Raw genomic sequence first — 17,684 nt, 5'->3', positions numbered from 1 at the left:
CCAACCACCCAATCTCTGTCTATCCTTGAATCGGAGTGTTGCTCCGCCTCCAATTCCCCCTGCTTCGATTGAACTGGTGAACAACTCACAGCCTCTGTCACAGCCTTTGTCTTCTAAACCCTCGAATTTCGAGGTCGGAGAACCTTCTACAAGGCCCACCCTATTTTATAGGCGGTGAGGTTCAACAGGGGGTGATGCTCTGCCCCTACTTTCTCTTGCGGCTCCACCGCCATCAAGCTTGCCGCAACCATCTTTGCAACTCCTTAATTTGTTGTCGGCACCTCCCACTGTTACAATCAATTCCCCTACTGACAATGATATTACCAATGTTGCTAATTGTTTTATTCAAGCAGGGAAGCAACTAGCGCGCTCTCTCCGTCTTTCTGGCTCGCGTGTTCATCCATGGTAGAGGGCGTCTCAACCGCCTTTTCTCCCTTATTCTCCGACTAGCTTTGGGGGGGGGGGACTCCCTAATTTTCCTTTGACTGAGTTTGACCCCCCAAACTCCCCTGCATCGCCGGTGGCTGCCATTAATGTTGATAATCTCTTCAATTCTCCGACATCGAAATCAAAGGAAATTCTCATTATTAGCTCTGATTCTGAAAAAAAGAGTGATGAGCCTCTTGAAATTCAATCGGAAGGTGCCCAGAATTTTCGAAGAAGCTTCTATGATATCAATTGGGGCGAAAAAAACCGACTAAAAACCCTTAATCGGTGGTCGGACAAAGGGGCTTTTGCTTTATGGAGGAAGGATCTCTCAGGCCAGACAATTCTCAGATCTAAAGCCATCTCTGATGAGGATATGGCTAGGAAATGGGGTCTAAAGGTGGATGCTGATATCGATCACAGAAAAGGAAATCGCCATCTCCTTCTTCTTCCTTGGATTCAACGGGCTCAAGCAGTATGAAAAAGTTAAGAATTGGGCCTTTTGTTGCTAACAGGATCAATGCTGTTGTAGGTATGGATTGGGAGCCCAACCAACAACTTGTGTGCCCAGATTTGATTTTGCAAGATGAGGTCGCTGCATCGGTTCAGCACCCGATGGTTTTATGAAGTGCATTTCATGGAATTTTAGGGGTCTAAATGATCCACACGCCCCTACTCGTCCTTATCTAGTGTGGCTTGTTACCTCAAAAAAACCCATGTTTTTATTTTTGTCGGATACTAAAGTAGATGTTAATGTAGCTAGGCCTATTCTCGATTTATTTTTCCCTACTACCTCTTTTGGAGTTGATGCTATAGGTACTAGGGGAGGTCTAATGGTGTTTGTTTGGTCTAGTTCTACGGTGACTTGTATCTTCTCCTCAACAAATGTCATCCTTTGTAAGATCGTTGATCCTAATGATGAAATTAAGTATGTAGCTTTTGTTTACGGTGCCCCGTCTCTTGATGATAGGATTTTAGTTTGGCATGAGCTTTCCTTCATTATCCAAAATTACCCAAAATGTCTCTTACTTGGTGATTTCAATCAACTAGAATTTTTAGAAGATAAGTTGGGGGGAAATTCTACAATAAGAGGGGTGGATGATTTTATTGATTGGCGTCTCTATAATGAGGTTATTGATGTTCCTTTTTCGGGGCCAAGGTTCACTTGGTCTAATAATAGACTTAGTTCGGATTTGATTATGGAAAGTTTGGATAGGGGTTATGTTACCCCGGATTGGTTCGAAGAGTTTCCTAATGGACGCATTGTCCATGAACCTATCTTAATTTCGGATCATGCGGCTATTCTCTACGATTCGGATCCAAATGTTGCTCCTTCTACTCAACCTTATCAACTTGAACTGTGGTGTTTGGGCTTTTCGGAAGTCAAACATATTATTGATACGGAATGGAAACTTAATAATGTTCGTGGCTCTTACCCCTTTTGCTTAGTTCGAAAATTACGAAAGGTTCGAACCTTACTTCAGAAATGGTATCTTAATCACAAAAAATTATGGGGCATCAATTGGAGGAAGATCTCACTTGAATTAGAGGTTCTTGGAAATAATGTGTCTTCCATTGATGATGCTATGCTCACACCTATCTTGATCAAGTGAAGTCCTATGTCCCAAAATGCAAATTGGAATTTCAATATTGGCGACAATGAGTTAAATGTGATTGGTTAAAAGAGGGAGATGTCTCTTCTAAACGCCTTTTTAATAAGGTGAAATCTCGAAGGGCTAGAAATGAGATTATCACTCTTCGTACGGATAATGACTCCTGGGTGGAGGGACAAACACAGGTCTCAAATCTGATTGTGAGCTCTTTGAAGGATGTTTTTCAGCCTACTGTTGATGATAATCAAGCAGAACACATTGATCTGCTTCTAAGACAACTTCATTTCCCGCCGCTTTCTCCTCCACATTGTGAAGCTTTGTGCTTGCCTTTCTCGACCGATGAAATCCGGGCGGCAATTTTTGATTTAAAAGGCTCTAAATCCCCAGGGCCGGATGGCTATATCTCTGAATTCTTTCACTCTAACTGGGAAACGGTGGGCTACACCGTCACTAAGAGTGTCCAACACTTCTTTGATACCGGATTTCTTTTGCAGGAGTTGAACTCAACTCTCTTAGTTATGATCCCTAAGGTGGATACCCCGGAAATGGCTTCTCAATTCAGGCCGATAAGTCTTTGCAACACGATCTACAAGTGTATCTCTAAATGTCTCGTTTCACGTCTCAAACCGGTCCTCCCTCTACTGCTTTCAGATTTCCAACATGCCTTCATCCCAGGGAGACACATGGAGGACAACACTTTCATGTCGCAAGAATTACTACATTTTATTAATTCTAGAAGTCGTATTGCTCATTTTGCGGCAATGAAAGTGGATATGTCTAAGGCTTATGATAGGGTTAACTGGCTTTTCTTGCTTAAAGTCCTCCAAGCTTATGGCTTTCCCACGGTTTGGATCCAATGGATCTCTCAATGTATCTCAACGGTTACCTTTAAAGCTCTTATCAATGGAAGGACTTCGGATTCCTTCTCTCCTACCTGTGGGCTGCGACAAGGTGACCCCCTGTCGCCTTATTTATTCTTATTTTGCATGGATGTTTTATCTCGAATGTTACTGCTTGCTGAAGATATTAATTGTCTGAATGGAATTAAAATCTCTAGACGTGCCCCGTCAATCTCCCATCTTTTTTTTGCGGATGATGCTATGTTCTTTTTTAAATGTTCTCAACGGTCATGTGAAACTGTAGCTGACATCCTGGCTAGATTTGGGAGGGCTTCTGGCCAACAGATTAATTTGGCTAAATCATTCATTAAGTTCAGTCCCTCTGTGTCCCCGGAGCTTGCGAACCTGTATAAATCTACCTTACAGGTGCCTATTATTGATAACATGGGGAAGCACTTGGGGGTTCCTATAGACATTACGGGGAGGAAGGCCCCCTTCTTTGTGGATCTCGTTGAACAGGTTAAGAAGAAAATTGTTTCTTGGGCACATTGCAAACTTTCAGATAGTGCTAAGCTTATTCTGATTAACTCTGTCCTTTTGGGAATGGTTGCCCACGTTATGAAATCCTACAAGCTCCTTATGTCCATTACTAATAAATTGGATTCCCTCTTCACTAGGTTCTGGTGGGCTAAGAGTGGAGAGAAAGGCATCCACTGGATAAATAGACAACAGGTCCAACTTCCCAAAGGCATGGGAGGTCTGGGCATTCGTGCCACGGCCATTTATAATGATGCCCTTTTATTTAAGAACATCCTCAAAATGCATACAAATCCCCAACTTCTTGCTGCAAGGATTTATAATGCACATTCTGATTGTATCTTGTGCCCAACTTCTGATTTACGAAAACTGCCTCCGTCTTCCCTCTCTTGGGTAAGGAAGACTATGCATTCCCTTTCATTGAAGATGAGGACAGGATTTGCTTGGAAGATTGGGTCTGGAGACAAGGTCTTGGCTTCAAGTTTACCCTGGGTAAACAACAAAATTCCTGTTGTGAACTCTAACCAAAATCTCAGACAGAGCTCCTTATGGAAAGTGAAAGACTTTATTACTCCTCTCCGCTCCTGGAATGTGGGTCTTATTCGCGAACGTTTTGAGTGGGATAGTGCGCAAGAAATTTTAACCATTGATCTCCCATCGGAAGAGGAGGAAGATTTCTTGTATTGGCCTTGGCATAAAGCAGGAACGTACACGGTTAAGACAGGGTATGCTTTTCTTTCCAACCATGGTGCTCGAGCTTCCCTTCCCCAAAGTAAGGAAGTTCTTGATTTTTATAGAATTTTATGGCATCTGGAGATTCCCCCTAAATGGCGTATGTTCTTATGGAAATTGGCTGTCAATGGTTTTCCTGTTAAAGCTAACCTTCGTTCGAGGGGAATTGTTACTGATACCTTATGTGAATATTGTGGTATGATGGAGGAGGATGGTTTTCACCTCTTCCTTGAGTGCTCTATAGCTCGGTATGCTTGGGACAACTGCCAAATACCGAGCTGTAAAAAACCTTCCAGATCAATTTCTTTACAAGATTGGATCCGAAGTCATATCCTGCTCTTTTATAGTCAGGATGGGATACATAGCAAACGTATTCAGGCCCTTGTGGTTACTTTATGGGCTATTTGGATAACAAGGAACAAGCGTGTTTTCCAAAATAACAATGGGTACTTGCGTTGTTATTTTAGAAATCTCACAGAAGCCTTTCAGTTGCTAAGTGATTTCAACAACACGGATTCCGGAAGAAGAGGCTTAGTTCATTCGACGGATTTATCTTCCCTGCCTCCCCCAGGTTTCTTACAAGTCTCTCTAGGCATTCACCACCATGTCCTTCTTTTCAATACGAATCTAGCTCTAACTACTATCAGAATGGATGGATCTTGGCACAAACAAAGTAAGCACTATGGAATAGGCTGGTCTATAGATCGACGACATCTGGGTGAGAAGGAGGCTGGTGGTTCTTTTGGAATTGCTTCTTCAGCCTTACAGACTGAATTTTTGGCTTGCCTCCATGCTTTAAAATGGGCCAATGAGAACGGCTATAGATCTATTAAAGTTTTGACTGATTCTGCTGTTCTCCTCACCACCTTAAGGAACAACAAACCCTCGGAGATTCACCATTTATGGACTATGAAGGAGATCATCAAAGTCGGAGGAACTTTTCAGCATTGCATCGTCCTGAAAGTGGACAGATCGGAGGTTAATCTTTCCCACCAAATAGCTAATCAGTGCCGAGCAAATGCTAGCAGCTTTTCTACCTCGGCAACCTTTGATGTTTTTTAATTTTGTTCTTTTTCTGGTTTTTCTTTTGCTTCTGCTGTTGTCAAAAAAAAAAAAAAAAAAAAAAAAAAAAAATTCTCCCTCAAAGTGCTCGTACCACCATTATCACAAGAATCCATCAACAAAGGGAATAATCATATATCCAATTATTTACCACAATCCTCAATTACACTAAGTAACTTCTAGATTCGAGTTAATATTCACTCCAGAATTTCATTAACAATTTCTTCAAGGGGGCACCTCAAAGTTAAGCTACCTCTCATGGAGGTCAAACACACCTAAAAAATAAAAACCACAACTTCAACTAAGTGAAATTATCCATCATTAACACTATTTCACTTCTTTGTTTCCCAGCTGTCAAAAAAAAAAAAAAAAAAAAAAAAAAACACACTATTTCACTAAATAAACACAAATACAATTATAATAAGCAAATTAAATATTTGAACGTCAACTATTGTTGCCTCATCATCCTCACTACTACAACAAATCAACAACAATAGGCAATTTACCTAGTTATTTTCATTTTAAAAATTGAAAAACGATTAAAAAAAATAAAATAGGAAAGAGAAAATAAAATCAGTAAAATAGAAGATAGAGAAAACAAAAAGGCTGAAAAAGAGGAGAGAGAAATAAAAAAATAGATCTTTAGAATTATTTATAGAGTTGCTTGGATAGAAAGTATATTTTAAAAGAAAAATTAAAAGTTAAAAGAAAAGAAAGGAAAAAAAAAAAAAACAAACATGCAAATTGAATGAAATGGTGTAGTATAGAGGAGGTGTAGGGAGAAATACATACCCTAGAGTCTAAGGAAAATTTTGTATATTGTATTATTGTGACCATGACATTGCCACCTCAACGAGCCTATTTTTTTTCCTCGGGTGATCAAAATTAATTTGTTCTCTATAAAGAACCTTGATCGTTCTTTCAAATCTATATACTCCCTCCGTTTTTAAATACTTGCTCCATTTTTATTTTTTGCACTATTTATTTGTCCTACTTTGACTAATGTTTGTGATTTATATATAAGAAAAATATAGTCTTGTGGGTATTTGTTGGAATCATCTCAATAAATAGATTATTAATTTTCAATTGTTAGAATTTTTACTTATTGGAAATTAAAGATATTAGTGATCAAAAAATTAGCATCAGCATGCGCGTCCAACAGAAATGGAGCAAGTATTTAAAAACGGGGGGAGTACTAGTTTAGTCTTAAAGAGGACTAGCCATAGAGAACATTCAAAGCCTCGCCAATACCTAGCCTAACCATAAAAAACAGTTTGAAGCCTTAATGAGGTTACAAACCACCACGCCGGAAATAATAGATTTCCCAAATGTCACCACTCACCAATAAGACAACCCCAAATGTTCATCTACTAAGGGCTTGTTCACATTTACTTAATTTCAGTTTAGTTCAGTTCAGCTCCAATCAGTTCAGTTCAGTTAAGTTCAGCTCTTAATTTCCCTCTCTCATAAAATATTTATTTCAGCTCAATTCAATTCAGTTCAGTTCAGTTCTAATCAGTTCAGTTCAGTTCAGTTCAGTCCAGTCAGTTCAGTTCAGCTCAGTTTAGTAAATGTGAACAGGCCCTAAATTAAATCATATAATCAATTAGATGGTACAAGCGAGTACATTGTGCATCGATACTCCTAAGTGTCAATCCCATACAACATAAACATAAACATAAAGATATCACCCTCACACATAAAAATATCACCAATTAATATAAAAATTAGATTATGAATTTGTTTAACCAGATAGAAATTCAAATTAGTTCTTAGGTTTATTTTTTTTTTTTTTTTTTTTTTTTAAGAAAGTACATACAGTTACTTTTGTTTGATTTTTGTAAATTTTAGAATACATAGAAAACCAAACTAAAATTACTGCTTCAGAAAACGGTAAGATTACACTTGTAATGTACTAGTACTTGAAGCGTAAAAAATAATGCACTGACTTATATTTTAATTATTGTACATTTGCCATTAACATACACTTGAATTCACATCAATCGGGATGCTAATTCGCTCATGGTTGAACAGCTTCCAAAAGCTTCTCATACACTTGTCTTGCAGTAAGATCTTCAACCTAATTCAAGCATTGGATTTTTTACTATATTAGTTTGGTAACCAAAAAGTCATCAAGTTCCAATAACAATACTGTGTAACTAAAGCTTTGCAGTCCTTAGTTATCTGCTCTTTCTTTAATTTTTCTCTACTGCGAGTTCACGATTGAACATTAGTACCTTAAAGAATAGTATGCAGCTAGACCAACCATGGTCAATTGGTCATTGTAAATTTGCATGTTCTAAACCCTTCCAACTGAAACCCACAAATAAACTAGCAAATCCAAAGTTCAACATGAATAAAAAGATGAAGTTTGAAGAAGCCTTCATCAATATTATTGAAGGGATGCAATTTTCTTCATTTTTGAAGTATATTCAAACACTCTAGCACGTAGCAACTAGTAGCAGGGTGCCAGGGCTGATGCATTGGGTTGATGAATCAATGAACAAATGATTGCTGTGTGTTATTCTACCCCCTTATAGACAGACATTTTCTTTGAAGTATTGAGCAACATTCATATTTAGCAAATTACATGATTTAGAAACTAAAAAAAAAAATTAACAAAAAAAATGCCCAACTCAGAAACAGAACAAAACCAAAATTTTCTTACCACAAGGAGTTTTGATTTGTTGTTCCATCCTCTCTGAAGAGTCATCTGGCTTAACCTAAGACCCAAAACCTGTTCAAGAAAATCTTTGATGAGTATAATCATCATAAAGCACTTGCAATAAAAAAAAAAAAAAAACTATCAAAAGATAGTATACCTTTCCCATGAATTCCAGGAGCTCATTATTTGCTTCTCCACGTGCAGCAGGTGCTGCCACGGCTACTCTTACATCATCAGCATTAACTCCTGTAAGCAATCATTAAACTAAGCTAATCAGGGTCTGATATTTGTGACAGAACAAGCTATAATTATTAATGATTAGAGAGAGAGAGAGAGAGCACACAACAATAAACACTTAGCAGGCATTTCATTTAATCAATATGTAGAGGCTTAAGTCTTAATTTCAACAAATTCTTAGGCAAAAAGATGTTGAACATATAGTAGTATACAATCAGTTAGAATTCTTGTTAAAATGAGGATAGCACAATACCACAGTAATTAATGTCACGTAAGCAAGTTTAAACTTCACAAGTTCATATCCTACCATCAAAAAAAAAAGGAAAAGAAAAAGAAACTTCTCCTCTCAGATTACGTTGGTGATGCATGATGAAGGAAACATTTATTGCCCAACAGGACATCAGTGTCCTTATTTTCAGTTGACAGGAAAGGACATTAAGTACCTCTTAGGGCATGATTGGAGTGAAAATAATTCATTAATGGGGAATAGAAAGTTATACGGGGAGATTGTATGGTGGATGAAGCAGTGAAGTATGATGAGAAAAAGGAGGGAGGAGGAGAATATTACCCACACATTGAAGGTATTAGTTGGTGAAGGTGGGTAACTATATCTCCCATTTTGAGGGTGATAATTCCTCTCTCCTTCCAGTACTTCTCATAACAACATTACCCTATTCCCTCTACTGCCACCTCATCCTAGTAACAACTATCTTTACACACCTTCCTTACCCCTTAATCCAAGCATGCCCTTAAGGGTGTTATAACCATCTCTCTCTTTCTCAAGCCTCTCCTCTATCTTTCTCTTCCCCCCCCCCCCCCCCCCCCACACCCCCTCCAAAAAAAAAAAAGAAAAGAAAAAATAATTAAAAAAAAAAAAAAAAAGAAAAAAGAAAAAAAAAAGAGATTAGAGAAGGTGAACGAACAAATTAATTAAAGCATCACCAATAAGAGGAAGAGTTGGATTGCCAGTACATAAACTATTAGAATAACTTGTTCATTTACCTTCTTTAATCTCTTTCTTAATTAAAAGTGCCTTTGGACATGTAATTGTGCAAAAAATGGATGAAGTACATAAAGGAGTGACAGTGGTGAATCCAAGAAGTGGCAAAAGAAGCCTTTGAAATTATTATAATAAACCATATTTTACAAGAAAAGGCAAAGTATGATTACCTTTCTTTATTATATGGGCCTTATAATTGAGTTAACTTAAGATAATTATGAGACGGATTAGGTTACATGGTAAGGATCACATAACATGTTTAAATAAGTCTCATCAGGTTGACTATTGTAGCTTACTAGCTCGTAACACGTAAGCTCTAGAGTAAGGGATATAAATGTATTTATATAACTAACAACAAGTTGACCCGAGTTAACATGTAACCACCCATCTCATGCTCTCTTATGATATCTTCTTGACTTTGGCACAATGCAACTTGCCACCAATTTATTAAATTCACATTCCAATCTTTTATACTTATCAAACTCAACTCACCTTATATAACAAGAAGTAAATAGAATAAGATCAAAATCAAAATCAAATTAAATCAATTTCACATTTGAATCACAGAGAAGAAGGATTAACAATGGATGCACATTCATGCTTGGCTTGATTTTGTCTTTAGGTGCTCCAAATCTAGAATACCAACTATGCATAGGGTCTAGAATCCACCAAGTTACCAAGTTGTGGAAGAAAGAGGGAAAGTTTAGCATGTCACAAGTCTTGGTTGCTAATTTATTAAACCCCAGTGCCCGATAATTTAGATATAGGTTTTGTTAGAGAGAACTATAAAGGTATCTAGAACTTAAGCCATATGTCAAGCACATACATATCACTACGATCTTCAAAATACCTCAACAAGATATCAAGTAACCTAGCAATCCAGCTAAACAGTCAAATTTGAGTCTGGGGAAACTTACTGAGTTACAGATCTACCATAAAACTCTTACAAAAATAGTAAATTTAAGCATATCAAAAGCTGCAGCTTGATATAATCAGATAGTATTTTTTGTTTATATCGTTAAACAAAAATGAAATAAAAATATCAGTCAAAGATATATATATTAAAAACCACACAAGAACAACTCTGAAACATGAAAGTTTATAGTGCCAAAGATGGTGAAGGCAAAGACAAAAAGCAAAAGATAAAGTTTTACTTGTAATTGCTGAACGAGATGCACGGTCTTCGACTTCTATTGCAACCTGAACAAGCCCACCTTCTAACTGTGATATGCAGGGTGGCACAGGAGCATCCTGTATGCACAGAATTTAATTCCACAAGTTACGATATTCATTAAAATAATGAACAGCATCACGCCATCACTTTATACAAGAATCAAATATTCAACTAAGTTGAGAAAAGAATTCTATGCTTTACAGATCAATAAAATAAAAGATCAAACTCTGATTGCATAATGGCATAGGAGTGTCTTTTATGCAAAATTTCTATACCACAAGAATTAACTATATGCAAGAATAAAGCATTCAACCAAGTTTCCCTTCTCCTATGAATATATGCAAGAATAAAGCATTCAACAAGTTGAGAAAAGGATTCTAAGTGCTTTATGATCAATCAGATAAATGATCAAATTGACAGCAGAAGTCATTCTCAGGACTCAAGAGTGGGATATTTACTTGTATTGTTGTTACATGATGAACGTCACTCCTAGGGTAGGTTTTCCCTTAGTTTTAATCTCTTTTTAGTCCTCTTTGGCATGTTTTAGCTATGTTTTACTCCTTAGTCTTGTTGATCCTTTTTGCATGAATAAATGCCCTTTTATGTAGAGTTTTCCTTTGCTTTCTTTTATGTGGTTTTTCTCCCTTTATCTTCCTTCCTTGGTGTCTTTTGCAGGTATTCAAGGAGTTTGCTTTGGAAAGGAATCAAGAGAACTAAGGAGAAGAAGCAAAGGCATCCTTGCATGCTTAGTTCATGATCAATTCAATTGTATCTTTATGCATGTTCAAGTGGATTCTATGTCTACCTATTCCCCTCAGCATTTGCTTATTAGACTTTTCCTCGTGTTTTCATCGCTTTGTAGCAAGGGCGGAGGTATTAGGGGGACTGGTGGAGATTTGCGGCCCATGTTTTTAATGTTATGGCCCCTCTTAAATTATTACTTATCTTTTCAAAGACACATTAGTTTCATCAAACAAGGCTTGCCATGTTGGTTGAGGAATGTTGCCTTGGCGTGAGTTGAGTTCGATTCCTATCGTTGACATATTTTTTGTAATAAGGCTTTGCTATTCAACGTGGGCTTAGTGTTTTTATAATAAAGCTTAATATATTCATTTTATTTAAATAAATTTGGCTAATATTTTTTTTTAGTTGAATGGACCTTTAGGCTAATTACTTACATTCAACATGAAATATCAAACTTTTAGGGTTATATGCTATTCTATTCAATAACTATTGTTTTTGTATTGATATCATGAAATAAAAAATACTAGATTTTTTTTTTTTCTTTTATAAAAGAGTTAGTAATGAACAACAAGAGGGTTAGACTTTTAAAGCAAATTTGAATCCCGAGAGCAATTTGAGTGATGATAATGAACCAAATACAAATTTTGCGGGGCAGAAAAGCTACTACTATGTACTTAAATTCCTGAAACTGATAACCCCAAAAGGTTTTTGTTCTATATACATAGAAAAGTAAGAAAACTCAATTAAGTTGCAAAATAAGGATGATTCGTTAAGATATGTTTTGGTAGTATACATAGAAAAAGAGATTGCTGTAAATTTTAGTGTTGAATCTTTGATTGACGATTTTGCTACTATGAAAAATCGTAGAGTAAAATTTAACTATGTAGTAATTTTTTTTATAACATGAAATTTTAGTACATTTTAATACTTTCAAATATCTATTGTCTAACAAGTCCGGCACCCTGGCTTCGCCCCTGCTTTGTAGTGTTAGCTTAATCATTTCTCTCTGTTACGAACTAGCTTAATTGGTGGTAGCAATTGTAGTGTTTAATTGTTCTCCATGGATCAACCCTTGACTTGCCACTAGACTCTTGTTTAGTGTTAGATTTAGGTATTATAAATTTGTGTTTGATTAAAGGTGTTTTAGAATTCAATGACCTAAAATATCCTTTGTCATTACATAATTGCTATATGTTGATATAGGCTCTATTTCAGCATGGTTGCATAATACAGTGCTCATATCTATGCAGATTATAAGCAGCCTATATCAGTAATTCAGTTATCAGAGCACTTGAATGGGGCAAAATTATGTGAAACTGACATTAATAGATCAGTAGGTAAGGAGTGTAGCTCTAAAGGATATCAAACTTCCTTTATATCACACTTATTACCTGTGGGTTTGTTTCAGCAGCAATAGTACTAAGAGCGCCATCAATTATGTATATGAAAGATGCATGCTCCAGCTCTTCTTCAGCTCTATAGCAAACAAAAAGGCCACAACCTAAACAATTCATTCGGTGCTGCTTTTCCAGCTTTCCTTCTCCTCTGGATAGAACCAAATACACAATAAACAAACACATAAATACAAAATTAAGAAAAGAAAAGGAAGATTAAATTCAAAGAGTCAACATGTTTAAAATAACACTCATTAATGTGGTGATGCAGATACAAAAGAAACCACTTTAGAGAATCAACTGCAATACTCAAATACAAGTCTTGAGCACTTCTGAACTTCAAGCAAGAAATTGGTCCTAGATTCTGATCTTCAGGCAAATTAGGAATAGTGCCTTGCAATCTCATTCCTAGTAAACATAATCACATCATCACTCAATGGCTTTAAAAAAAGTTATACGGTTCTAATTAGGTGAGTTAAGACTGTAAAAAGGGATAGAGGTGTACAATCTTACAGATACAACAACGGAGAGGTTGTTCGATTTCGACAACGGTGTTAAATAGTCTCAATTGCAATAAGGATCACAAAATCATTTTCGAGGGCAATGCCATCTTGATGCAATGACAGCTGAATAAATCACAACCGATGATCCAAAATGCAATTCTATCTCCTAAATCCTAGCATATAAGAATTAAGCAGTGCGTACCATTTAATGAGCCATTTTGAATTATTCCATAGTACTCTAATGAATCAAAGTAAGCTTGGTATAAAAAGGAAAGGCAATGTTAATCGCCATGGTTTTTCATTTAGAATGAAGAATTATCTTCACAGCTGATTTGAGCTATGAACCATATCCTTATCCATAATTCTAGGAGGCCAAGATCCAGGAGAGGTGACAAGAATCACATTTCAAGGATGGTGACTTATTAACATATGATATGAGTGCCTCTCTGTATATGATGTCAGTCCACCACTTATTTTGATGGAACACACCAAAAGAAGACTCGATTGTACGTGTGAGACTCGATTGTACATGTGAAACACTCAGATTAAAAAACATAATACTTCCTGTCTCATATATTTTGCAATGCTTTCACTTGTCACGGAAAAAAATAAAATATAACAAAAAAAAAAATTTAAAAAAAAAAGTGTGGATAGTGATAGGAAAGTACGAGAGGGGTTGGAAAAAAATAAATCTGAGAGAGGTTACTTGAAAAGGCAAGACTGCAAGAGTGCTAAGCTTCATGTTTTGGGATGTGGATACCAGCTAGTTTAGTTGGTCAAAGTCTTGGGGCCTTGGGGGTGGTACCAAAGGCATAGGAACAAACACCCTACATTATTTTCCCTTTGTGGCTCTTTCAAAGTTTATCCATATATACTTTTCTAAAAGGACCGTAAATTTTATGAGCATAATTGAGACTTAATATTATACAGGGTAAAGATCATACATTAGCTCTTCTGCATAGGGTGTGATAAAAAAAATATCACTGCCACAAAGCATATCATCAGTATATTTGTATAGCGCTACATTTATATTAATCAAATAATCACAAAGCTGGACTTCAGAGATTCAAAATACATGCAGCAACAATTACTAGCAGTCTAAAGGCTTCTAAGTTAGATCTGTTAAAATTGACTATGAGCAACTTGCATGCACACAGTGATCAATACTACACCCCAGATAATCACAGTTCAGGGAGCCAATAAATCACTTGATGGATCATCTTTTGGCAAATACTATTTGTAGAACATATCATGCATCAGAAAACTGATAATCATAGTACAATAGTACAGTGAGTTTAATAACAACCAAAATTAAGGACACAATAATTAAAAGAAAACTCAACGTAGCTGCAGAAAACATCATCTGTACCTTTTCAACAGAACCCTTCCTGCTTCATTGATGTTAAGCCTCGCCAAATGTTTCTTTTTGTCCAACACATATGCCTTGTCAGTTTTTCTCTTTGGCAATTTCTGCAACTGGGTATCTTATTGAAAAATATTTCAGTAACAGATTAAAATCTACACATTAAATAATCCAACAATGGACATAAAATCATTTAAAATTTTGTATAGCCTATTCCTACAATGTGAATTTGAGCAAAGACAGTATCAAAACTGAAAGTTGAAGATTTGAAGCCAATACAACACTCTCATGCTTCTCTAAGTAGCAATGTCCCAGGTTTCAAAAAAAAAAAAAAAAGTAGCAATGTCCCATAAATTACTAGTGATAACTGAGTTTAATACTCACTATATTCTAATAAGGTTCATTTAGGATTAAATTTCATGTATTTTAGGCCTTCTTAAACTCCTAATTGCAACTTTCCCCTCTTGTTGTGGTTTTGCTTGTTATATTGTAATTTGGAGGTGTTTCCCTGCATTATTGGTTTTCATAAGGAGACAACACAAGGAGGAAATTGTGGATGGGAGGCAATGCCTGGGAGTATGAAAGGTCAAACGAATGAAGCTGGGGGAATGGAAAAAGGCCAACAATAATCCTCAAATCGTCACCTTCTCTCACCCCAAGCAAGAAAACAAGGAAGCCCAAGGAAGGAAAGAAAGAGCTCACACCCAAGGAAGAAAACAAGGTGAGACCTAGAGAAGCAAATAAAAAGGGAGAAAAAGAGGAACTAGGTGACACGGCTATGTCAGCCTGTGCCAAAATTCTTCTGCCAAAATCCTAGGACCACGGCCGAATCATATTTGAAATTATCGTGTACCCTGTTCCAGCATGTCCAGTGGCACAAATGATTTTTTTGGACCCCCCCCCCCCCCCCCACCATACCTATAAATAAAGTTAAAAGGATACTTCTTGTGAAATTAGACTACTTCAAACTGCAAGCGTATGACCGCTTATCAAATCGTATGACCTACAATAGCAAGCGTTCCTATTTCATAATGCCCTTTATATCCCCTTAACTGAAGAGTTCCTGTCATAGACCCACCCAATACATAAAGCCTCTGATTCATTTCACATATGGCTGTCATGGTGGCAAGGGTAGTATAGGGAATTCCCTCAAATTTGTTAGCATTTTGTTAGCATTACTACATGTAGATTCTAACGTCTAGGCTCAAGCTTTTCAATACTTGAGCAATATTGGCTCTTGGTCTAAAATACTGGATAAATTTTTAGTCATACCGATCACAATAATAATAGTAGACCCTGATTGAAGGGTCTTCAATTAAGATAATGGACATAACTTTGTCTATTGCAGAAAAAAGCAACACACAAAGGCATGTATTTTACACTGCCTCAAAGACAGTGGGGGATGTCTCAAAGACGAATGTGATGTGTTCAATCTGTCAGTCAACTATCCTTATCTCTCTCTAAACTAAGCACCATCCTGTGTAAAAAAAAAAAAAAAAAATCGACAGTGTTCACTCAAAAAATCCTAATTTTTCAATTTCTGGACATGACTGCTAACAAATCAACCAGTTAAAACAACACAAAAATTCGGAATGTTGTATGTGAATTCAAATCTTGAACTATATTCACAGTGATTGAATTACTACCTTTGGAATTAGATTTGCGATTGAGGAGCTTTGAATTCCGAATTATAATGTCACGGGGAAATTTTCCGATCACACAATTGAAATGGGCATCTAACAACCTTGACGACGATTTGGGAGTATATAATGTAGAGTTGGAAGAAGGTTTATAAAAGGATCTTGCTAACTAGCTCCCGGGGCGTTAGATTACTACTTAAAACATTTCTTATAATAATATATATATTTTAGAATGCTAGCCAAAATCACGGGTAAACGTATCGATGTCATTAATTATATGTCTATAGACCATGTAAATAATGTTTATTTACATTATTTAATATATCTACTTTTAGTCATCTTATCAAATTCCAATTTAATAACTCTGCTTTTAGTCATCTTATCAAAATCTAATGCCATGGGGAATTCGTTAGCCTTTGCCTTCATAAAAGTCAAGGTTCTAAGTAATAAAAAAAAGGGAATATTAGAAAAGTATTATTAGCAACGGTTTGAGAAGCAAGACTTTTACTCAAAATCAGCACATAAAAACCCGGGTGAAAGTATCGATGTCATTAATTATATGTCTATAGACCATGATGAAGATTACCTAAGTCTGATTTCCATCAATTTGCATCATCTAAAATGCAATAACAACAAAGCTCTACTCTTAACATGAATCATCATGGCATATCATAGATTAAATTAAGTTTACTGATTACTTACCATATCATATATTAAATAAAACATATCAAATATGCAATCATACAGTTAACCCTGCCTCCATGAATTATAGCTTCAATTGATAATCACTAACTAATCATGCCAAATTGATGCAATCAATACCAATTACATGATACAACAATAAAGATGAGCATTCAATCACTAATTAGAAAGTGATACAAAGCAATTAAAAAAATGAAATGGAAACCCTAAAGGAGAGAGAGAAAGAGAGAGAACCAGTAATAAGGACATGAGAGCTGCAATGCTTGCAGTAGTAGACGAAGAGCTCGGAGTCAGGGCCGTCAGGAACTGCATCTTCGCTCGAGTAGGTGTGCGTCGTCCTCTTCGGCATCTTCTCTCTCTTCAATGGCGACACTGCTCCCGTGCTCCGGCAACTGTCAAGCGGTCACAGATTTTCTTTCTTTTCAGATTTACCGCTTGCAGATTTTGGGTTCCAATAGGAGTAACCGGGTCGGGTTCGGTAATCGGTAGTAATGTCGGGTCAAGTCGGGTTTATTTCAAAATTGAGTCATGCAAAAATGATAAACTTATACGAATCAAAATTTGAATCGAGTTATTTTCGAGTTGGATCGAATCACGTTGATCAAGTAAGTTGTAAACCGCAATTTCTAAGTTCTAACACCCATAGTACCTACAAAAACGTCATTTCTACCTCTCGATTTCACGCGCCGAATACATAAGGTTTTTCCTCTCACTTTCCCTCTACTTTCTCCTAGCTTCGTCGCTCGCACTACAATTACTTCGTTCTGAAATTTCTTCAATCCAATCATCAACTCTTCTTCATATCTCTTTTTGTCCAAAATTGAATATGATTTTTTTTTTTTTTTAATATGATTCTATGAAACTTTCAAAAATAAAAAATTATAATTATGCTTGTTGTATTTGTATTGAATCTATTGTTGCTTATGATATCAAAAGTTAAAAAGAGGAGAGAGTACGAAAAAAAAATTTTAAAAAACAAAAAAGAAGAAGAAGAGTATGTGTTTGAGGATTAACACAATAAAAAAATAAAATAACATTTAAGTAAAGGCAAAA

General features: G+C 36.3%; 2 protein-coding genes across 3 annotated transcripts; one reads left to right on the top strand and one right to left on the bottom strand.

Moving 5' to 3' along the window:
- The first annotated feature begins 1,142 nt into the window (after nucleotides 1-1,142).
- Nucleotides 1,143-5,209, top strand: LOC145574756 (uncharacterized). The gene is made up of 2 exons (XM_081632612.1): nucleotides 1,143-2,035; nucleotides 2,161-5,209. Exons 1-2 carry the CDS (start codon nucleotides 1,143-1,145, stop codon nucleotides 5,207-5,209), a joined length of 3,942 nt encoding a protein of 1,313 aa, XP_081488738.1.
- Nucleotides 5,210-7,062: 1,853 nt separating this feature from the next.
- On the bottom strand, nucleotides 7,063-17,106 carry LOC145599986 (UPF0235 protein At5g63440). Of its 2 annotated transcripts, none has more exons than XM_081655917.1 (7): nucleotides 16,866-17,106; nucleotides 14,296-14,410; nucleotides 12,421-12,574; nucleotides 10,266-10,362; nucleotides 8,032-8,120; nucleotides 7,878-7,946; nucleotides 7,063-7,289 (listed from the first exon to the last, which is right to left on the bottom strand). In XM_081655917.1, exons 1-7 carry the CDS (start codon nucleotides 16,978-16,980, stop codon nucleotides 7,230-7,232), a joined length of 699 nt encoding a protein of 232 aa, XP_081512043.1. In that variant the 5' UTR covers nucleotides 16,981-17,106; the 3' UTR covers nucleotides 7,063-7,229. The 2 variants fall into 2 exon arrangements, with proteins under 2 accessions (XP_081512043.1, XP_081512044.1); XM_081655918.1 differs by having other exon boundaries at nucleotides 14,296-14,402; nucleotides 16,866-17,101.
- Between the last annotated feature and the right edge of the window lie 578 nt (nucleotides 17,107-17,684).

This window comes from Chenopodium album, chromosome 2, assembly GCF_948465745.1.
Source record: "Chenopodium album chromosome 2, dcCheAlbu1.1, whole genome shotgun sequence".
Lineage (NCBI taxonomy): Eukaryota > Viridiplantae > Streptophyta > Magnoliopsida > Caryophyllales > Amaranthaceae > Chenopodium > Chenopodium album.
Note: the sequence above shows the minus strand (reverse complement) of the source record. Positions and strands in the feature narration are given on the sequence as shown.

Bases quoted from the DNA above. Each gene is read 5' to 3' on its own strand.
- LOC145574756 (XM_081632612.1), top strand. From the start codon at position 1,143: ATGTTTTTATTTTTGTCGGATACTAAAGTAGATGTTAATGTAGCTAGG. The intron at 2,036-2,160 runs GTGAAGTCCTAT...GAAATCTCGAAG, and splicing joins CTCACACCTATCTTGATCAA to GGCTAGAAATGAGATTATCA.
- LOC145599986 (XM_081655917.1), bottom strand. From the start codon at position 16,980: ATGCCGAAGAGGACGACGCACACCTACTCGAGCGAAGATGCAGTTCCT. The intron at 14,411-16,865 runs GTTCTCTCTCTT...TTTTTCAATAAG, and splicing joins CTCTCATGTCCTTATTACTG to ATACCCAGTTGCAGAAATTG. The intron at 10,363-12,420 runs GTAATAAGTGTG...CTGTGCATACAG, and splicing joins CTGCTGAAACAAACCCACAG to GATGCTCCTGTGCCACCCTG.